Source organism: Esox lucius, chromosome 14 (genome assembly GCF_011004845.1).
Source record: "Esox lucius isolate fEsoLuc1 chromosome 14, fEsoLuc1.pri, whole genome shotgun sequence".
NCBI classification, from domain to species: domain Eukaryota; kingdom Metazoa; phylum Chordata; class Actinopteri; order Esociformes; family Esocidae; genus Esox; species Esox lucius.
In genome coordinates, this window is record NC_047582.1 from 9,282,349 (window position 1) to 9,305,092 (window position 22,744).

Below are 22,744 nucleotides of genomic sequence, written 5' to 3' on the forward strand. Positions count from 1 at the left end.
TTATTGTGCTGTTTTTGAAGCCTGCATGGCCAACATGAGGGTTAAATTAATGCATTCTAAGAAATGTATTTAAATTCGATTTTATAACATTTGAATCTCCATTATTTGTCCTGTTTAGTAGGCTACTTTAAGTTCAAACGTTGAATTTGAAGTATTACTGAATAGAGCACCAGCCCGTTATGAGATAAAAAAAATCTGATTATTGGTCAGCATCCTAATACGCAGAGATTTATTAAGCCTTATAGATATGCTCCGGGGGAAGAAACAAAAATCAGACAAGTTATATCAACTAAAATTCTAATTTAATGGAATCTGTGAATATTTTATTTTAAACAGACATTCCAAGGAGATCTACAACGTTTTCTGTACAGCCACCATCCAAATGACATTTTGATGTTCTTTTTTTTGTCAAAAAAAACCTGACTTTTCAAGAGATACCAATGTTTTTTTGGGTTGTCTAGACTAAATGTACACTAATAATGCATGAATGGGTGCAAAAAGAAACAAACCGAGGATGTTACATTTGTTTCAGGTATCTTATGGTTTGCATAAAATAAAATATGATTATTATAAAACCGGGGGAAGCAAAATCTGAACGCTGTTTGGCAGAAAGCTGGGGTATTGTCTACCGCGAGTATAAAACATTTTTACTGTACTAATTACGTATAGAAGCACCCTCTGATAATAACTGGTCTATGCTATGTTTATTGTGTCTTTGGTAAAAACCAAAGTGGGAGGTTTGAGTGAGAAAGTTCAGACAGACACCAGAGAGGATACTTCGCACGTGACGTCACAGTCTGGGGCTGGGAAGGGCTGGATCTCCAGAAAACTAGCGGGCCAGGGTTTGGTAATTATCCGTCACACATAGCAGCTTTCTCAGTTGCTTCGATCAAAACAAACAGAGATTTATCGACTACACTTCAGGTAGGAATTCACGAGTTGCTTCCTGAATACAACGAACACATATATACCGTTGTTCTTCTTATTATTCAAAGGAAAGCTGTCTAGCTAGCAGAAACCTATCTGAAATTCCGACAGGGAGGGAGAAGCGAAGGAACAGGGAATTATAGTACACCCACTGTATGAAAGCAGAAGTGCGTAGTGTGTTACCTACCTAGATGTTTATCTAGTCTTATTCATTAATACTGTACATAAGTGGATGCGGGTATATAACGTATTTTCAATAAAGGTAATTGTTCAAGATGGTTGATATTGCCAGTTACTAGGTGTGTCAATTATTCAAGGAAGCGTCATTCACCCAGGATCTGTTATTCCTCGTTTCTTACCAACTGGTTCTATTGAAGTAACTAACCACTTAATGTGACACTATCTAGCTGTATAGTTATATCATGCTAAAACTAGATATCTTCCAGCCATGATGGAAAGTTGCAGTGAATGTGTACGTAGACTTAGTCTCTACTGTGTTGATAATCTTATTATGGAAAGCGTGGGATGGAGCGAGATTCAACAACTTGAAGAGACTGACTCGTGGTAAGGTAAGCCAGTTCAGCAAAGGCAAGCTGCAATTATCCTCTGTAAGGCTGTCCTGTAATTGGTAGTTTGATTTGCGAAATACACTACCGTTCAGAAGTCTGTGATCACCTTGTTTTTGAAAGAAAAGCAAAAAAAGATTTTCCAGTAAAAATAACATCAAAATGTTTTTAAATGACTATTGTAGTTAGAAACGGCTGATTTAAAAGAAAAAGTGGAATATCTGCATAGGCATACAGACGCCCATTATCAGTCCTGTGGTCCAATGGCACGTTGTGTTTGCTAATCCAAGTTTATCATCTTAAAAGGCTAATTTATCATTAGAAATACCTTTTGCAATTATGTTAGCACACCAAAGAATTGTTGTGTTGATTAAAGAAGCAATGAAACTGGCCTTCTTTAGAGTAGTGGTATATCTGGAGCATCAGAAATTGTGGGTTCGATCCCGGCCTCAAAATGGCCAGTAACCAAGAACTTTCCTCTGAAACTCATCAGTCTATGAAGGCTATTCCATGCAAGAAATTGCCAAGATACTGAAGAGCTCGTACAATGCTATGTACTGCTTCGTTCACAGAACAGCCCAAACTGTCTCTAACCAGACTAGAAAGAGGAGTGGGAGGCCCTGGTGCACAACTGAGCAAGAGGACAAATACATTAGAGTGTCTAGTTTGAGAAACAGACGCTTCACAGGTCATGATATATTACCCGCAGAACACCTGTCTCAACGTCAACAGAGACAACTCCATGATGCTGGCCTTCTAGGCAGAGTTGCAAAGAAATTGCATATCTCAGACTGGCAAAAAGAAAAGACTACGATGGGCAAAATAACTCCAACACTGGACAGAGTAAGATTTGGAAAAAAAGTGTTGTGGATAGACAAATCTAAGTTTGAGGTGTTCGGATCTCAAAGAAGAACAATGGTGAGACACAGACCAAATGAGAAGATGCTGGAAGGGTGTTTCACTCCATCTGTCAAGCGTGGTGGAGGCAATGTGATAGTCTGGGGTTGCTTTGGTGATGGGTGAATTGTACAGGATAAAGGGGATCTTGAAAAAGGAAAGCTATCACTCTATTTTGCAACACTATGCCATACCCTGTGGACAGATTTGATTGGAGGCAATTTCCTCCTGCAACAGGACAATAATCCAAAGCACAGCTCCAAACTATGCAAGAACTATTTAGGGAAGAAACAGTCAGCTGGTATTTTGTCTATAGTGGAGTGGCCAGCCCAGTCACCAGATTTCAACCTTATTGAGCTGTTGTGGGAGCAGCTTGACCGTATAGTATATAAGAAGTGCCCATCAAGCCAATCCAACTTATTGGAGGTGCTTCACGAAGCACGGGGTGAAACCTCTTCAGTTTACCTCAACAAATTGACAACTAGAATGCCAAAGGTCTGCATGGCTGAAATTGCTACAAATGGAGGATTATTTGACAAAAGCAAAGTTTGATAGACACAATTATTATTTCAATTAAAAATCATTATTTCTAACCTTGTCAATTACTATATTTCCTATTTAAACTCATTTCATGTATATTTCATGGAAAACAAGGACATTTCTAAGTGACCCCAAACATTTGAATGGTAATGTAGCTATTTGATTAACCATTCCTTGACTACTATCTATTTGCCCTCACATAGTTTTTGATACCTAACTAGGCTGATTTAATTAACTTGGCTTTGTTTCATCATTAATGTGTGATAAATATAATACGACAAAAAATTGTTTCAAAGTGTAAGATGTTTGTAATGAGACGCAGAGTGGCTACGTCACGATAGTTGAGACCCTCACATTCAACCTGGATCTTAATATTTGGACTTGAAATGCATTTCTTTGATTGGTCAGATTACAATAACCTTGTGACTCAGACTTTTTCTTACAGTACATGCAGAGTATTCAGACATGACCAAATTCCAGTCCTCTCTCTTCTGAATTCTTGTTACCTCACTTGAGAATGGCCATGTGAAATTGTCAGGGTAGAATTTACATCAACAGTGTGCCTTCGTTATTGGCACCATTACTCCTTTCACACACTCTTCACTCACTGTCATCCCACGACAATGGGAAGGCCGGGATGGCCGTTGTGGGGCCAAAGGACTGCTTTTTATTTGAATGGATGATAAACCGTCTTGATTAAAATACATACACTATACATTTGGCTCTAAATGCAATATGGTAACACCATTCCGTGCTAGGTGATTTTAAACATAGTCAGATGGGTTGCTATCCCTCCAAGGTTCATGTACTTCCTCCAGGAGTTTGTTGTCCACAGGAGAGACTGGGAATGGGAAGCCAAAACTCACCAGCGACACCCTGACTGGATAAGTGTTGGGGCAGGACCATGTCGACACTGAGGATGGCTATTCCATTCTGCTCTGTTTAAGACCATTAGCCATTTCATTCTTGACATCTTTGTCACCAGTCAGGGCTGTCCAGAAGTATAATGGAGATGTATTGATGCTGTTTTCTGTGCGCTTTTCCATGTGTTAAGTGTGAGGGTTTTATGTTCAATGTTTTGATTTAGGGTTAGCATTAGCATTCATGCTTAAGGTATAGGCTAGGATTAGGACTATGTGTTAGGGAAAATAGTTTTTTTATTAGTTATCACTTGTAGATCCTCACAAGTAGTGATACCAATGTGTGAGATTGTGTGTGTATCCTGTAATTGGGATGTGCTGCTGGGTAGTCTTGGAATGTCTTGACTTCCTGTACACTTTGTGATTGGCCCTAAATTGACCTGCTGCTTCCTGGCTAGATGCCATGTGTCTGTAATGTTATTATTCTTCTCTGTCTCTCTTTCCATTCTTTCAGTCTGTCTTTCTCTCTATTATTTCGCTTACACCCATTCTACTTCCTGATATATAAACATGGTCATTACATAGACGTACTACCCCAGACATCAGTACAGCTGTACAGAACGTGAGAGACAATCAATGCTGGCAGAGATAGCATGCCCAGTAAAGCGGTTGTATAGAAACTAGACGTTTCACTAGATTTGATCTATCTGTTGATTTACAATCTCACCCCAGACCAACGGGCAGGAAAATATCCTCTGTTCACTTTTCACTAGAACATGTTATATCTCCAGACAATCAGAATTGAGTGTTATTGTTGTGAACTTGCATGAAATCTGAATTCTGTGTCATGTGTTCCCCAGGCCTGGGCCTCAGGGTGGGGCAGAGTGAGGTGGGCAAGAGGCCAGCCTCAGCTTCTGTTCTCGTAGCCCCCCAGTTAACCCTAGCCCTGTCTGAAGTGCAGAGGAACCATGAGCACAGGCAAGCCCAGTGGAATCAAGCCGCCAAGCAAGATAACCAGGCCAACCGGGTTACCAACACGCACATCCCCTTCCTCTGGTAAGAACCACCTGTGTGTGTGTGTGTGTGTGTGTGTGTGTGTGTGTGCGATCGTTCCAGCTGCTGATAATGATAATAGTTTTTTCAGGTGCTCCGAAGCCGGTTCCTCCAGAGAAGTCTCCCACCCAGGATGGCGCTGTGGACTACCAGGTGGGTGAGAAGGTGTGGGTCAACGGGAACAAGCCAGGACACGTCCACTACTTGGGGGAGACGCAGTTCGCCCCTGGCCAGTGGGCTGGCATCGTCCTGGAGGAGGCCATTGGGAAGAACGACGGGTCGGTGGCAGGGGTCCGGTACTTCCAGTGTGAGGACGGTCGGGGGATATTCACGCGGCCCTCCAAGCTGTACAAGACGGCCGTGCCGGAGAGGGAGGCCAACGGCGGGCAGGCTAACTCGGCCGAGGCGGGGGCCAACTCCCTGAGCTCTGCTGCTGTTGGGCCAGATGGTACCATGGGTAACTTCACCAAGACGCCGCTGAGCAGGACCCAAACAGGCAGTGGCTCAATGTCCAACCTCTCGGAGACGGACTCGGCCAAGAAGACCAGGAGAGAGCTGAGACTGGGAGACCGCGTGCTGGTGAGTGCACGCGTTTGAGTCTGTGTCCGTGTGTGTGTTGGTTTCTGGCTCAGAAATGTGTTAGCTCCTAGCTGTCTCTCTCCAGGTGGGGGGTACCAAGGCAGGGGTGGTGAGGTTCATGGGGGAGACAGAGTTTGCCAAGGGGGAGTGGTGTGGAGTGGAGCTGGACGAACCTCTGGGGAAGAACGACGGAGCCGTGGCTGGAACCAGGTTAGATGTTACACGCGCTAAGCGTATTATCCCTGGTTAACGTATCCATTTTTAAATCCAGGTTAAAAACACTTCTCTTTCCACGTGCCTATGACTGAGCACTTAAACTTATTTAGCACTGTTTAGCCTTACAGCTTTTATAGCGTCCTATGTTTTATCCCCTTTTTATTCTTTTAATATTTTCTTATTAAATTTTTTATGGAAATAAGAAAAAGTTGTTTTGATGTTTTCATTTGAGTATTTGTTTTTATGCTATTGTATTTTTTCTTTTAATTTTTCTTTTGAATTGCTTCTATGTGTGAGCTGTGCTATATAAATGAACTTGCGTGCTTAAAGCCATAGCGGTAATATTTAACACTGGCCGTGTTTCTAACATCCTCCGATACCCTTTCACATGTCTTCAGGTATTTCCAGTGCCTGCCGCGATACGGCCTGTTTGCTCCGGTCCATAAGGTGACTCGCATCGGCTTCCCTAGCACCCTGGCTAAAACCAAGGGCTCCTCCCTGAGACGCTCCACTATGAAGAGGAGTCCAAGCGCCTCCTCCATGAGCTCACTGAGCTCTGTTGCCTCCTCAGTCAGCGGGAAACCCAGCCGTGCCGGCCTGGTGAGAATCCCACACACACTTGCAAACCCAGACACATACACACATACATACATATAGAAACGTATTCACAGTTATAGACACGTGCCTTTATTAACGTGACATCTATACACACGCTGATGTAACACGTTTAAACCCAATGGTGTTTTGTCCTAATTTTGCCCTCCTAGCTGACAGAGACCTCGTCGCGGTACGCTCGTAAGATCTCTGGCACTACAGCGCTACAGGAAGCGTTGAAGGAGAAGCAACAGCACATCGAGCAGCTATTGGCTGAGAGGGACATGGAACGCGGGGAGGTCGCCAAGGCAACAAGCCACGCCGGGGAGGTGCAGCAGGAGTTGTCGCTGCTCACGAAGGTTCAGGAGCAGGTGATGGGAGAAAGCAAGCACTCACCAAAAAACACACACACTGTAAAATGCAACACACGGGCATGACCTATCCATCCCCCAAACAAGCTCTAGATTGTTGACCATGGACAAAAATGACCTTTGACTTAACATTACTTTTGTGTTAGTATGCTGTAGAGATGGAGGCAAAGCTGGACCAACTACGTAAACTGGTGGAAACGGCCGACAGGGACAAGGTGGAGCTGCTCAACCAACTGGAGGAGGAGAAGAGGTGTGTGTGTCCTTGTTTTTATTTCCTTGTGGGGACAAAATGTCCCCATAAGTATAGTAAAACCTGAAACACATGCCTTGTGGGGACATTTTTTAGGGTCCCATGAAGGGAAAGTCATTTTCCGGCTCAGGGTTTAGGTTTAGGTTCAAAGTTACAATTTATTTTAGAGTTAGAATTGGAGGTTGTTTAAGTTTAGGGTTATGGTTAGGCATTACATCTAGGTAAATTTAGGCATAAATGTTACTTTATTGAGGTTAGGATTAGGGTTTGGTTTAAATTAGGGTTAGGTTAAGGGTTAATATTAGGGCAAGGGAGCATGCAATTTTGTTTTTCTGGGCCAATGAGGATATAAAAACAAACGTGTGTGTGTGTGTGTGTGTGTGTGTGTGTGTGGTTAGGTCTTACTGAACTCATGGGGACCAAATGTCCCAACGAGAATAGTAAAACCAGAACAAATTGGCCTCATTGGGACCTTTTGCCGGTTCCCGTGAGGCAAAAGTCAATTTACGGCTCAGGATTTAGGTTTAGGGTCAAACTTACAATTGATTTTATAGTTAGAATTGGGGTTTCTTTAGGGTGCAGGCGTTGTTGGTTAAGTTTAGGGTTAAGGTTAGGCATTACATCTAGGTAAAGTTTAGGCATAAATGTTACTTTATTGAGGTTAGGGTTAGGTTTACGTTTAGGGTTCGGGTAAGGGTTAGGGCAAGTTTGTAGCTGTACAAACTTGTGTGTGTGTGTGTGTGTGTGTGTGTGTGTATGGGTAGGGGATGAGGCCTGTATTAGTTGAACATGAAAGGAGAGGATGACTCTTTCTATGTCTCTGACAGGAAAGTGGAAGACCTGCAGTTCACTGTGGAAGAAGCTTGCATTACTAAAGGTGACCTGGAGGTAAACATTCACACACTGACACACACGCACCCACAGTCTCATGGAGCTGATGTAATGTTATGTCCATTTCCTTCACTCTTGAAACCCAGATAATGCCTTCTTATGGTCTAATGTACACGTCAACCCTCATCTGCTCTGTATCATTACGTCAAGTTTTGTTCTCAGACACACCCTTTGTAAACTCAGGGCGCTGCTGTGGAATATAGGTCACCAGTTGACCGCAGTTCCACCATGGATTGGTTAGCTAATGCTCTCTCTCTCATCTTATTGGTTACTTGAATCTCTCTCTCACTGTCATCTGATTGGTTAATTGAACATCTTTAGTCTTGTTTAATCTCTTCTCTCTAAAGCTACATGATAAATGTAGTCATCTCTCTCAAGGTTTTGTAGATTACATCTCTTAACCCTTATATATTACCCACAACAGGGTACATGTTGGCATGATTGACAGTTCATTGTATTCACAATAATCTGCTTTTGACTGTGGCTTCTGCTGCTGGATTAATAAAGATACTGATGCCAGTTTCAGTAATTCTCTCTTGCCACGTTACTGCTATTTTCACATCCTTTCATTATGTTTCTGTCCTCTGAGAAAGCTTTTCTCCTCGCTCATGGAGAGAGTGATGTCACAAAGCCTTCGTCTGTCCCTCTCCCTCTGGCGCTTATAGAAAAAAAGGAAGGATAGAACGATGATGTCATTGATTGCAAGATCTTGTCAAGAAAGTGTTTGAACACAAGTGTGAACCAAAGTTAACCAACTCCACCAGATGCCCATAGAAGAGACCCAACCAGATCCATAGATTAGGCAAAGATTAATTTAGAATCTCTTGGTGCTAACATGGGGGGGGGGGGGTTAGCAGAACTGTGAGTCTGTGAGTCGAACAGTGGTGATTAGAGGGAGTCCCTCCCCTGTACTTGGGGTTAAAGAGATAAAGTCTGTTCATAACATTAAGACTGTCTCAGGTAGTGCAGTGAGGCTTGGTCAGTAGAGCCTAGACCTGGCAACACCAGAACAGTTGGTTTGATTCCCAGGACCATCCATATATAAAACAAATATTTGCACGCATGACTGTAAATGGGTTTGGATAAAGCTTTTGTGGTCAGTTGTGTTTAATTATATTGGAAACCCATCCCTAACCTTAACCATTTTTTTATGACTTAATAATTAAGATTTTGCCTACTGTGTAGCTAAAGCATATGGTGGAATCCAAAACCGTTGGCTCGCACGTGCGCTTCCTGCTTCCTGGTCTCTGCTATGACATCATCATTTGCTATCCTATCCTTGTGTGTGGCATGGAGTTGGCATGTGACGCTGGTGTCGGTGTGTTCTCCTCTTCCTCTTCCTCTCTCTGACTAACAGACGCAGAACAAACTGGAGCATGCCCACATTAAGGAGCTTGAGCAGAGCCTTCTGTTTGAAAAGACCAAAGCTGACAAACTACAGAGGGACTTAGAGGACACTAGGGTAAAGCCATCATAGATGTCATGTATACAGCAGCATCATCGCCCTATTCTCCTGGATCTAACGGGATCTTACATTCTGGACAAAGTAGGATTGGCCGATTTGTTATGGATGTATGGTTATTGCGGTATCGATGTCAAGCCACAGCATTCCACAATGTTTCTTCTGCATGCCCCAAACTCTGTGGAACAAGAAGCCGGGTCACGTGCTGCTGCTGAGTCGTACCTGTATACGCCGACCACACTATGATACCGCTTTTCATAGCTTAAATATATTATATTGGATTTATTTCTAAGTTTTGCTTGTATCAGCCAGCCCCGTCTTCAAAAAGCTGCATGTGCTAGGGTCGTCCCTCTGTCCTCTCACCCCTCTCGTTCTCTCTCTCATTCTCCTTCTCACCCCTCTCGTTCCCTCTCTCATTCTCCCTCCACACCTCCCTCTCGCCCCTCTCTCATTCTCCCTCCACACCTCCCTCTCGCCCCTCTCTCATTCTCCCTCCACACCTCCCTCTCGCCCCTCTCTCATTCTCCCTCCACACCTCCCTCTGGCCCCTCTCTCATTCTCCCTCCACACCCCCCTCTCGTTCCCTCTCCCATTCTCCCTCCACACCTCCCTCTCGCCCTTCTCGTTCCTTCTCTCATTCTCCCTCCACACCTCCCTCTCGCCCCTCTCTCATTCTCCCTCCACACCTCCCTCTGGCCCCTCTCTCATTCTCCCTCCACACCCCCCTCTCGTTCCATCTCCCATTCTCCCTCCACACCTCCCTCTCGCCCCTCTCGTTCCTTCTCTCATTCTCCCTCCACACCTCCCTCTCGCCCCTCTCATTCCCTCATTCCCTCTCTCATCCTCCCTCAACACCTCCCTCTCGCCCCAGGTGGCCACCGTGTCAGAGCGCTCCAGGATCATGGAGCTGGAGCGAGAAGTAGCGGAGCTGCAGTTGAGATTACGTTCCTCCCAGCAGACAGAGGTCGCTGTGTCACTGTCACCAGAGGAGGTCGGCAACCTCAAGGCTCGGGCCCAGTCCCAGGAGAAGAAGGTAGGGGGTTTTAGAGGTCTTTTGACCCATTTGGGCAAAAGTGTGTACTACACTTTCCGTCCCTCCTCGTGACCCGGAACCTGAAAGGATGTCCTACCCAATGAAGTGTTGTGTCAAGGATGTCTATGTGAATCCTCCCAGGGAAGGGTTTTGAAATCTGTCACTCCCATTTTGAATCTACTTTTATTGTATTTATGGCTGAAACAAGACATTTGATTTTATACATTATTTTGGCCCCTGTATTCATACTTCATGACCTGGAAGTGGAGAAGAATTGTCTCTTTTCAAACCTGCATGTTTTTTGTCACTTCCATCCTTCTCACTGCTTCTCCAGGTTTAGTTTTGACCTTTTTTAAAAGGCTGCCAGAGAGGGCAGAGGAGAATATCTAGTTGAGAAAATACCCTAGTAATCTGTTTGCGCCTAGCCTTCTACCAGAGATGGGCGTCCCCACACCTGGCATATTGTGTTTGCAGGCTTTTATTCCAGCCCTGCCAAACCTGTAGTCCTTTAAAGTCTGTTGAACTTCATGTCTATTGTCTGTCTTCTTGTCCAGATCAGTGAACTTAGTGTGGATCTGGACAGCAGGCAGAAACAGCTTCGCTCTGCGGAGGAGGACAAGACCTCCCTGGAACAACAGCTAGTCAGTCTGGTGAGACACACACACAAGTATGCACGGTCAGCCATGGAAGGTCATTATCCTTCCCTTTGTAGCTGATGGAAAAGTGTTCTCTAGTGAAAGTCGTTGTGATGTTTGTTTACCATCAGAGACACAAACTTGAGGCAGCAGAGGAAGTAAACAAGAGGACAACACACATAATGCAAGGTAGACCAACATACAAGTCATTTTAGCTGAGGGGTATGTTTAATAATGCCTGGGGAAAGCTACATTATGACTGACACAACCTTTCCGACCTTTCTCACAGAGCTGGAGAAGAGGCTGGAACAGACTGAACTGGAGAGGGAGGCCCTGAGAGAGGAGAACTGTCACAGAGAGAAGGAGCTTCAGGATAAACTGATGCAGGTGTGTGTTTGTGTGTGGGAGACGGGGATTTCTGAAGTGTATAGTGTGCGTGGGTGCGTGAGTGCGTGCGTGCGTGTGTGAGTGCGTGAGTGCGTGCATGAGTGCGTGTGTGTGTGTTCATGCCTGCATATGAGCAAATGAAAACGTGTGTATGTAATGCTTGATGTATGTGAGCAAACAGCAGCTGTGACACAATGGTCACAGAATGTTCCATCCTCCAGACCACTGAATCCAAACTGAGGCTGCAGGCTGGCTGAGTCACAGTGGATTTATACATACTACATACGACACGGCCCAATGCATATTTAAGAGGCTTTTCTAAGAGGAACTTTGAAAAGGTTGTTCTTGTGGGTGATTATCTAGTTCATTATTACTTGTTTGTTGAATGTTGTGTGTGTTCATAATGGCATTGGTTCTGGTTGGCACTTCCATTGACTCTCGGTTTGTGGTAAAGATGACGTCATTACTTACTTAAACATCGCTCCTCCTTCAGGCCGTTGAGTTATCGGACAGGACCACCCACTTACTGGAACAGCTGACCAATGAGAAGACTGTGCAGGAGGCTCAGGTGAGGCCATGGGGCATTGTTTTTTCATTGTCTTTGGTGTAAAGTAGGCTTTAATGTGAGTGTGAGTGTGCGTGTGTGCATGCGTGCGTGTGTGTGTGTAAGAGAGAGAGAGATATCCAGAGGGCTTGTACTTATTCATTTGTATGAGTACTGGTCAGCAAATTGAGACAATCATGCATAAAACACTCCGGGCCATCTTTCAATCTGTTTCTCTTGCTGTCTTTCTCTAGTTTATTCCTCTCGCTTTTTTCCCTAGCTTGGTCTCTCTGTGTATGCATATTAGTTTCTTAATTTGAGTTACCGTGCATAGTTTCTTAATGTGAGTTTCTGTGTGTAAAGTAGTTTCTTAATGTGAGTCACTGTGTGTAGTTTCTTAATGTGAGTTACTGTGTGTAGTTTCTTAATGTGAGTTACTGTGTGTACAGTAGTTTCTTAATGTGAGTTACTGTGTGTAGTTTCTTAATGTGTGTTACCGTGTGTACAGTAGTTTCTTAATGTGTGTTAATTTGTGTACAGTAGTTTCTTAATGCGAGTTACTGTGTGTAGTTTCTTAATGTCAGTGTCTATTATTTCTCATTTCTATTTTTACCATTGACTTTATCTAGACACGGGCAGGGTGGACAGCTTTGCAAGGTGATCCATTTAGCTCTGTTGACTGAAATAATGTGCCTTTACTTAAATGCAGCAAAAACCTCTGATCAGAATCTAGTTAGGTAGCAGCTTTAGCCACAAAATATAGTGTATAACCAACTGCATGAGCCACAAAACAGTTACTACTGAAAGGAGGAGTTAAAGAAGTCTGCCTCCAAGAGGGATCAGATCTGATGCTGATGCAATTTTAAAAAAAAGATTATAAAAATCCCTTTAAATGGATAGGCTGACGGAATAATCTAAGTGTTCTAGAGTGTGCTAAACACACACTCTGTTGCTTTATTTCTCTCTCTTTCAAACCCACACTGTTCTGACACACTGTATTTTAAATGCTGCTGTGACGATCTTACTGCCCTTCCTGTCCACCCTCTGGGTAACATCAGGCTGTGATGTAATCACAGTCGGGGCCATAGTGCGCGCACGTGTGTGTGTGTGTGTTCCATGCATGGCTGGGTAGAACATTATGTTATATGTAGACGCAGTCATGTACGTAGGTTCGAGAGTTACGTGAATCCACACTGTTTTGCCACTCAGAGAAATTGATGGGAAGGAACCGTTGTGATTGGTTGATCTTTGAGAGGGAAGGTATGACTGGCTGATCCAAGTGCACCTGTCTTTCCAGAGACAGATGTTGCTAGTGGAACTGGAGAGATATAATAAAGGTTATAATACAGCCCAATATAGACATCAGTGCAGACTTAATATATTGAGATTTGATGCTGTGATTTTTATTGTGATGTGATATGTCTTCTGCAGAGGGACCACAGAGAACCATAACCAAATCAGTTTAAACCATTATAAAAGTGCAGAAATCAAATGGGCTCCCGGATTAAAAAGAAGAACAAACTATAAAGAAGAAAGCTGCAAAATAACATTGCAATTTTGTCAAATTTGTAAGATAAAATATATAGTTCAAAATGAAAAACCTGGGTAACCTGGGGTGGCCCAGAAGTCTTAGTTGGCTGTTGGGCCGTGGGAGAATGATTGATTGAAGGCTGAGTGACAGGCATGACCCATAGAGTCCAGCAGAGATTGGAAGAGACTGTGAGGGAGTGTTTGTTTGAGTGAGTGAGATGTTCAGAACGTCTGTCGGTTTGAGTCTCTGACGGCGTGAGTGCCGGAAAGAAAGAATGTGAGACAGAGAGTGCATGTGTTTGTTCAAGTTTTATTATGGTAGGGAAAGTAGGTTTAAGGTAAAAGTTACAGTTGGGGTTAAGATTAGGTTTAAGGTTAAGTTTAGGTGTTTGGTGTTCGGTTTAAGTTAAGGGTTAAGGGAAATAGGACGTGTGTGTGTGTGTGTGTGTGCGTGTGTGCGTGTGTGCGTGTGTGCGTGTGTGCGTGTGTGCGTGTGTGTGTGTGTGTGAAAAAGCACCAGATGGAGGGTGTGGGTGAGACAGGAGGAGCCTTTTTAGGCTTATATAATGAAAGCGCTGCGTATCTCTGTAGTGTGCATGAGTGTGTGTCTGTGTTTATGTGTGTGTGAGCCAGCCAGCCAGCGTGTGCCCAGGAACACAATCACTCTCTTCCCTCACTCTCTCTCCCTCTCACACGTGCTCAGTAGGGGGTGGGTGCTGATGGGTTATTGATGGGGAGGCTGCGTTACTGCATGTCTGTCACTGGTAGAGAACATTGCGATAGGATACGGTTTTGAAATTAGGATTGTTCAGAGGGCGTTAAGAGAGAGAGAAAAACAGAGAAGGAAGAGAGAAAAATGTGAGTGGAGAGGGAGCAAAGAAAGAGAGAGAGAAATTGAGAGTGAGCTCTGACAGAGGAACACACGGTAGGTTCGAGCTGTGCAGGATGGATGTGGCTGCGCTGCACCAGGGCTGTCCTGACCTCCCTAGCAGGTAAACACTGCCGTTCCCGTTCCCTCACTGTAGATGTCTCACATCGGTGCGTCATTCAGATAGACAAGCAATGGCTGTTTGAGTTTGAGCCTGTATTTCAAACTGTATCGTGGGGTCTTGTTCTTGAGCAGCAATCGAGGTAGGAAGAGTGAAGACAGGGCTCCTGATTGAGAGGATGGTTTTTATGTGGAGAGACGGTCGCTTGTTGCCCCCCGGAGACCGAGGACGAGCCAGTTAGAATACAATATGGAGATGGACCGGGTCTTTCGACAGATGTCATTGGATTATCTGGAGTAACGTGGCTTTGGTGTTATCCTCTGAGTAGAGTGGTCTGACTTCTACCAAACAGTGATATGTCACAGAGCATAGGGGTTTTTGTCGCTGTATGCTACATGCCTTGTTTGTGTGTCCACTACGTGCACTAGTCCAGGATTGGTACCAGACATAGGTGTCTCCTAGGTGTCTCCTTTTACAACCAGCTACTGTAGAGATGTTAATAGCTGGTGGTATTAATGTGCAGGATTGCTCCCTGGATGGGTTTTTCACATTCCCAGATGATTGAAAGTATATGTAAAGTGGGAATATCTGTACTCGATGTGAACCAAACAGACTGCGCATGAACTACCGTGGCAGTCCATCAGGGGAACCTACATTCTGTGCCAGCAGCAGGACTAGACAACATTGATTCAAAAGCTGCGTTTATTTTCAGTGAATAAGATATTGACAGTAATTGCTACTTTATATGGTTTAATTTATTGGATCTCATCACGTTTAACTCTATGGATTTAGGAATGTAGGTTTGAAGAAGATTTTCTTCAGGGGGGATTCACCTTCAGGGAGGACTGGGGGTGCATCTCTAGAGGCGGGAGAAGTGATTATTTTTTTTTGTTCCCTTCTCATCTGTGTGTTTATTTTATAGTTATGCATCGAAATATAAAATTACTTTTAATTTTAACACTATTGACAGAGAAAAGTAACCTAATTGAATAAAGTCCCCACACATCATTCTGATAGGACTGGGCTTTGACTAGACCATTCCTTAACCTCCAGTGTTATTCTTTTTGAGCAAATCTTTGCTTGTGGGTCTTGGATTATTGTTCTGTTTTGAGATCCATGTTCAGTTGAGCTTCAGGTTTTTTGACTGATGGCCTCATTTTCTGCTCAAGAATTCTCTGGAACAGTATAGAGTTCATAGTTGACTCAATAATGCCAAGCTTGCCCAAGCCCTGACTCAGCAAAGCAGCCCCAAACCATAATGCCTCCGCCTCCAAGCTTTACGGTTAGTATAAGGTTTTTCTGTTCAAAGGCAGTGTTTAATTTTTGCCAAACATGACGTCTGGCATTGCGGTCAAACAACTCCACCTTTGACTTATCTCCCTAACCTTCCATGTATTCTTTTTCTGACAGTTGACTCAAGCACTTTGACATTGATTGTGGCCTAAATGTGGAAGGATGACCTGTCCTATGTAGATTGCCAGTGGTCTGGACTTTTCTCCATTTGGTAATGATTCGTTGGACAGTGTAATGATGTACTTAGAATTGCTTGGAAATGGCTTTGCAACCTCTCCCAGTCTCATGGGCATCAATAATATATTTTTCTGAGGGCCTCAGTCTTTTGGTTTTGGTATGATTTGTTACCGCACACCCATATGGTTAACACCAAACCAGACACATTTCATAATCTTTATGTGAGTCTGGACCCACAAGTGATTTGTTGAACTGGGTTACCTTTTTCAAGGTAGGGGTTGACATTTAGCTGAAATGTGTCCAAATATGTTAACAAAAAAAATTCCAAAGGTGTATTTTCTTTTTCACATGACTGTGTTTTTGTCAACTCTTCTGTGTAGTTTTTATTGGTTGCTGTGGCCCCCAAAAATGCAAACAAAAATGCTAACCTTTGACTAATGGAACCATGTGTGCCAGTTCATTGTTAAAACAAAAAAAAGCGTCCTGGGAGTCCTAAGGAGAATGTTGAGGAAACCCTGGTTTTACCGACAATGGCCAAGTCTTGCGTATCTCGACATTCTCTTTTCCTGATGTGCTGGGAATAAAGACGGAAACCAAAGAATACTTAGTCACGGCCGATGATGCCAGAAGTGCCTCCATTTGGAACATCAAGTATTCCTCAGTATGTATTTGGCAGATGGCTCGTATGATGAGTAATGTTGTGGGTCTTTGTGTGCAGAGGAAGCGGCTGTTTCAGCCGAGCGCGGCTGTGTGTCTTCATGTTAATGTCTGTGACTGACTGTCAGAGAAGTGTGAAGAAGAGGCGGCTTTATCTGTTTACTGTTGACTGTGTGTCTAAATCGCTCTCTTTTATTAAAATTTCTCACTCTGTCCTTTCATCCCTCTATCCATCCGTGGTCCATCTTCCAGCTCGAGGCGCTGAAGCAGCAGAATTCCAAAATCCAGGAAGAGCTCAGTCTGTCACAGGAGCGGAGCAGATCGGAAAACAAGCGCATCGGAAATCTGTGCAAGGAAATGTGAGTTTTGGCTGGATGGATCTCTTTGCTGTGCACCGAATGGGTGATCTATATAGGGTTTGAATGACTGAAATCAGCATATGGGAATGTTCAAGGAAATGGGCCCTAATGGTAAGAACTCTAGACAGTAACCTAAAAGCTGCTGTTTCAAATACCTAAAACAAGTTATCAGTTGGTGTGTCCTTGAGCAAGACTCTTAACGCGAGTAGAACCAGGAATGCCAATGTGTCAGAATTCTTTATATGCACAGTGTGAGTATGGCTGATGTTTCCTCAACTAAAATACTGGCATTTAAGTGTCCATTTAGACATTGTCTACAGTCTGCTTCTTTTACTTATTCGGATCGTAACACAAGCGGAAGAGGATTTCTAAGGTGTTTCAGCACGTGTGTAAGACCGGCGCATCAGAAGCCCATGCTGGGAAACGTGAGAGACTCTTACTTGGAGTCCTAGGCTGATATAATAATCTCTCACCATGGTGCTAGCTCACACTGATGTTCTATGGACTGATGTGTTCTATGGACAGCGTGTAGGACAGTGGTGTTCTATGGACAGCGTGTAGGACAGTGGTGTTCTATGGACAGCGTGTAGAACATTGGTGTTCTATGGACAGTGTGTAGGACAGCGGTGTTCTATGGACAGCGTGTAGGACAGCGGTGTTCTATGGACAGCGTGTATGACAGCGGTGTTCAATAGAGAGCGTGTAGGACAGCGGCATTCTACGGACAGCAGCTTTCTACGGACTGCGTGTAGGACAGCGAGTTTCTACGGACTGCGTGTAGGACAGCGGCTTTCTACGGACAGCGTGTAGGAATGCGGCATTCTATGGACAGCGTGTAGGACAGCTGCGTTCTACGGACAGCGTGTAGGACAGAGGTTACAGCCTGAATGAATCCTCTTGTTGTTATGGTGGGATTCATCCGTGACGTAACGCTCTATTTATAAGTGTCTATGTTGGTGTGCATGCCTGCATTTTTTAACGTGTGTGTGTGTGTGACTCCCCTGTGTGAGTCATCTAAGCCCTCTGTCTCTGACGTCAGATTAATTTGACAGGCCGAATAGCATCCGGTCGTTAATGTTGAACTTTTTCCTTATTTGATGATTCGTGGCTGTATGTCACACCCCTCCTTCACATCCACTCACTCCCTCCACAAGAGACAAATTCATCCCTCTCTCCCTCCATCGTTAAGAGACAGACTAATCCCTCCTTCCCAGTGTCGTTACGAGACTGACTCCTCCCTCTCTCCCTGTGTTGTTAAGAGACAGACTCATCCCTCTCTCCCTGTGTCGTTAAGAGACAGACTCATCCCTCCCTCCCTGTGTCGTTAAGAGACAGACTCATCCTTCTCCCTGTGTCCTTAAGAGACACTCATCCCTTTACCCCCAACGTTAAGAGACAAACTCATCCCTCTCTCTCCCCATAATTAAGAGACAGACTCATCCCTCTCTCCCCATCATTAAGAGACAGACTCATCCCTCTCTCCCTGTGTCGTTAAGAGACAGACTCATCCCTCTCTCTCTCCGTCATTAAGAGACAGAATCATCCCTCTCTCCCTCCGTTGTTAAGAGACACTCATCCCTTTTCCCCCCATCGTTAAGAGACAGACTCATCCCTCTCTCCCCATCATTAAGAGACAGACTCATCCCTCCCTCCCTGTGTCGTTAAGAAACAGACTCATCCCTCCCTGTGTCGTTAAGAGACAGACTCATCCCTCTCCCTGTGTCCTTAGGAGACAGACTCATCCCTCTCTCCCCATCATTAAGAGACAGACTCATCCCTCCCTCCCTGTGTCGTTAAGAAACAGACTCATCCCTCCCTCCCTGTGTCGTTAAGAGACAGACTCATCCCTCTCTCCCTCCATTGTTAAAAGACAGACTCATCCCTCTCCCTGTGTCCTTAGGAGACAGACTCATCCCTCTCTCCCTCCGTTGTTAAGAGAGAGTCTCTAGGGCCTGTTACATAACCGCTTTTCTTATCCGCCTGCCTTCAAAATGGCCGGGCCACGCCTCCCTTGACCCCCATGACGTGTTCATTGGCGCGTGGCTTCAAGTGAGAGGGCTCTCGTGCGTGTGTCTGCGCGTGTGAGGGAAGCTTTGTGCTACCAGAGACATCTCGTCTTAGAGGACAGCTGCATCCGACCCAGTCAGTCCCCTGAGGTCTTTGTTGTGTGTGTGTTTTGGTTAGATTGGGCCGTCTTGTACAGTCTATTACTGTAATTAGCTACGAGCTATAAATAGCTGGTTATGTTATCGTGGATTCTCTCCGTGGAGTAGAGTGCCTGTTCATTCCTGCTAGTTTCCAGCCTTTGGGAAGGTGAGTGTGTTTGTGTGTGCGTGCATGCGTGCGTGTGTGTGTGCATGCCTGTGTGTGACTGATGCTTTAGAGCGTGGTCAAAGTGATTATGCCTCAGTTGGACACACAGATGGAGATTTAGTTAGGGCCATTTGTCAGACCTACAGTGTGTTCTATATGACCTTTACACTCCATAATACATAGCCATGACAACCTTCTCTGGGCGCCTATATCAGCCTCCCGGCCAGACAGAGACACCGTTCTGTACATGTTCTGTTGTTCGTGTCTGAATGTGTTATCAGTGATGTTGAACACACCTTTTCATTGTCCTTTAATAAACAGGGCTTCTGGACAGAAAGACTTCATTGTTTTCATGTCTCACAAGTGTTGTCCGTCACTAGAAGGCATCTCACCCAATCTCTCTGTTTCTCATTCTTTCCCTCTCTTTCTCATTCACCTGCTCTTTCATCCTCTCTATCTCCCACTCGTTCCCCCTCTTCTCTTTCCTCTCTTTTCTTCAGATCTTTCTCCCTCTCTTTTTCACTTTTTATCTTCACCTTTTCTCTCTGGTTAGATGCTAACTGCATGCCGTTGTACTGTACTTGTACTTGTTCAATGACAATAAAGTTAAAGTTAATGTAATCTCTTTCTCCCCTCCTTCTGCTGCAGCGAGGAACTGAAGCTGGCCAGTCAGAAGACGCACCATACAAACATGAAAGACAGGTAAACCATGTAAATACACTTGGATGTCATTTTGCTACAAGCAGGTTGGTCACCGTTATCTCTGCAGTACTGAGGGTGATGCTTCGGTCTCCTTGACACCATTCCCTACCGTACAACAGCTGGACGTAGCTCATCTTAATGAACCTTGTGTCCGTGGATGAATCGAGGTTCATAAACCAGCTGATGTAACACGTCAGGTCAGAGCCCCTACGAAGGATTAAAAGCCTGTGAATCGGACAGGGAGAGCAGCAGACTGAGACAGATGGGATTTTAGTGTGAAGACTGAACGCGCGGTTTGTCTGTCGGACTGTAGATATAGTGGCTAGCTGTGTGAACGGAAATAGTGTCTGTGTTTATCGCTCCGTCTGCACGGCCAGAGGATTAAGAGCTGTCTTTGTACATCCCTTCACCAACCACTAATGGTCGAGGGCAGGGCCGGCTCTAGCCTTTTGGGGGCCCTAAGCAACCTCTGATTTGGGGTCCCCTCCCCTAGCAATGCCCAGAGGTTGGGGCCTCCTAGCAGTCAGGGCCTAATCAACTGCTTATGTTGCTTATGCCTAGAACCGGTCCTGGTCCAGAGAGAAAGAAGAGATCAGGAGAGGGGAAGTGGAGAAGAAGTAGGGGAATATTAGGTGAATATTTCACAGTGTCAGATAAGAGCCAGCATTCAGTTGTACTTTCAAAGTAGGCTTTATGTCTAAACTACCGTAGTAAAGACTTTGTTTACGGGCAAAGCATCAAAGCTAGGGTGACACTGAGGCTGTTTATCTTCATGAACCTTTGGTGTCACCGGACAGCTTCATCCCCTGTAATCTGACTCCTGCTGTGGGGACTATTTTTATCAAGTCTGTCGGATTTAAACGTCTGGATTCCTGGCGTCCCTAAACAGTGAAACGGTCTGAGCAAGAATGAGCTAGATAAGCGTCTTTAGTGAACCTTGTCGAGGTGCACATCACCCCAAAAAAACGACTGCGTGAAGTACGTTTTTTTCATCTTAAATCAAAAGACCTCCCTCGGACACCATTCTGACGGAGGCATGTAGCGGTTTACACATGGAACAGTCCTGCTGCTGGTCCCAGTGTGGCTGTTGGAGTTCTGGATTCATCTGCCTCTGTTCCTCCTTAGGGAAACTCTGTCCAATCAGGAGTCAGGGGAGGACACAAACTTCCAGAGGACAGATAAGGACCAGGAGTTGGAGACTCTGAGGAATGAAGTACGTACGTTTACCCACACAATTCATACAGACTCTGGGCCCATTGATGGAGGTCTGGCTTTAGCTCTTTGTCCACTGTCTCTTTGTCTCCCCCTCCCTGTAGATTGAGGTTCTGCGAGGTGAGAACGCTGTGGCCAAGACACTGCAGTCTGCTGTGGAGACGCTGGAGAAAGACAAAGCCCAGCTACAGGAACGCGTCACCAACCTGGAGCGGAGGCTCATTGGACGGCAGGCGTCCGAGGAAGGGGACAGCGGAGTTCCTTCCTCAAGCGACGCAGCTCTGGACCAGCTCAGAGAAGAAAAGGAGTTTGCAGAGGGACAGGTGTGATTGGCACTTAGTGTTCAAACCGCAACATCTGCTCATCAACAACACAGCACTTTTATACCGGCCATTGCTCTCTTTCGTAACCTGACTGTGGTCTTTCTTGCTCCTTTGCCTTCATCGCTTTCCCGCCTTCAGATTAACTTCCTGAACAGTGTGATCGTAGATCTTCAGAGGAAGAATGAGGAGTTGAAGGTTAAGCTGAAGAAGATGGCCCTGGCTGAGTTCAATGGCAACGACGGCACTGATGGGTCAGTCTCATCGCCGAAACCCTGAAACCTAACCCCATACAGAGCCCGAAGATATAGACCGTTTGAACCCCTCAAAATGTACTATTTAGCATTTTCCTGATCACAATGTTCCTCTCTCTCTTCCATCTTTAGCTTGGAGGAGGGTGGATGTAAAAAGGGCAGGAAGGCTCCGCCTCGTCTGTTCTGTGATATCTGCGACTGCTTTGACCTCCATGACACAGAGGACTGCCCCACCCAGGCCCAGAGCCCCGACTCCGTCCCCCACTCCTCCTTCAAAGGCAAACCTGCCGACCAGCGGCCGTACTGCGACATCTGTGAAGCCTTCGGTCACTCCACAGAGTCCTGCCAGGACGACCAGACCTTCTAGATCCACTCGGATCCCACTTCTGTCCAGATTATGAACGGGCCCTGTGCAGAACACCAAACAACCCTTTGTCTTGGTTTTTATATTGTATTTATGTACATCACTGTCATAGACCACTCAGTAACCCCAACTCACCCAGTACACAGGACTGTCCTACTACTCCCTTTGTCTTTTTTCTTCTTCTTCTTTCTCCAACTTCCTGTCCTCTGTCTACTCCCTTTTCATTCAGATATATGCTGCTGCAGTTATTATCAATATAAAAAGGATGTTTGTCTTCTTATTAGTTGATTATTATTGATAGAGGAGAGACAGGAAAAGAGTGTGCTGAAAGAGCAGTGGGTCGGATTCAAACCCATTCTGTATTGGTACATATGCGCCGGAGGCAGCTGTTTACACCGCCAGACAACTTATTCTGTTGTAAAATGTAGCATGACTTGGTTTTCTATGTCCATTTGATGGCTCAGAGTGTTGCGAAGGGCCTGGATGATCCAGGCAGGTTCACACGCTAATAGAACTAATAATTTATGTTTCTCCGACACGTCACTGTGTTCACATGTTCCAGTGTGCTGTAGCCAGGCCCTGACATCCACTCCACTAAGGGAACTAGCTAATACCACAGTCCATCTGTACTAACAGAATGTTTTGGAACCAAGGAGGTACTCTGCACAAGCAAATTATATATATATATATATATATATATATATATATAATACACACACACACACATATTTTATTTTATTTTTTTAAGTCTAAAAAACAAAAACATGTT

The 22,744-nt window shown here is 44.8% G+C and overlaps 1 protein-coding gene across 7 annotated transcripts; it reads left to right on the forward strand.

The window, feature by feature from the left end:
- Nucleotides 1–785: 785 nt before the first annotated feature.
- On the forward strand, nucleotides 786–22,672 carry clip1b (CAP-GLY domain containing linker protein 1b). Of its 7 annotated transcripts, XM_034296903.1 has the most exons (21): nucleotides 786–924; nucleotides 1,447–1,496; nucleotides 4,651–4,846; nucleotides 4,926–5,422; nucleotides 5,508–5,632; nucleotides 6,037–6,238; nucleotides 6,406–6,603; nucleotides 6,750–6,853; nucleotides 7,681–7,741; nucleotides 9,102–9,206; nucleotides 10,078–10,239; nucleotides 10,794–10,889; nucleotides 11,006–11,063; nucleotides 11,164–11,261; nucleotides 11,755–11,829; nucleotides 16,704–16,810; nucleotides 19,772–19,825; nucleotides 20,951–21,038; nucleotides 21,142–21,360; nucleotides 21,499–21,611; nucleotides 21,744–22,672. In XM_034296903.1, exons 3-21 carry the CDS (start codon nucleotides 4,759–4,761, stop codon nucleotides 21,976–21,978), a joined length of 2,685 nt encoding a protein of 894 aa, XP_034152794.1. In that variant the 5' UTR covers nucleotides 786–924; nucleotides 1,447–1,496; nucleotides 4,651–4,758; the 3' UTR covers nucleotides 21,979–22,672. The 7 variants fall into 7 exon arrangements, with proteins under 7 accessions (XP_034152794.1, XP_034152793.1, XP_010875682.2 ...); XM_034296902.1 differs by lacking the exon at nucleotides 1,447–1,496; XM_010877380.5 differs by lacking the exon at nucleotides 1,447–1,496 and having other exon boundaries at nucleotides 4,935–5,422; nucleotides 21,744–22,671.
- Nucleotides 22,673–22,744: the final 72 nt, after the last annotated feature.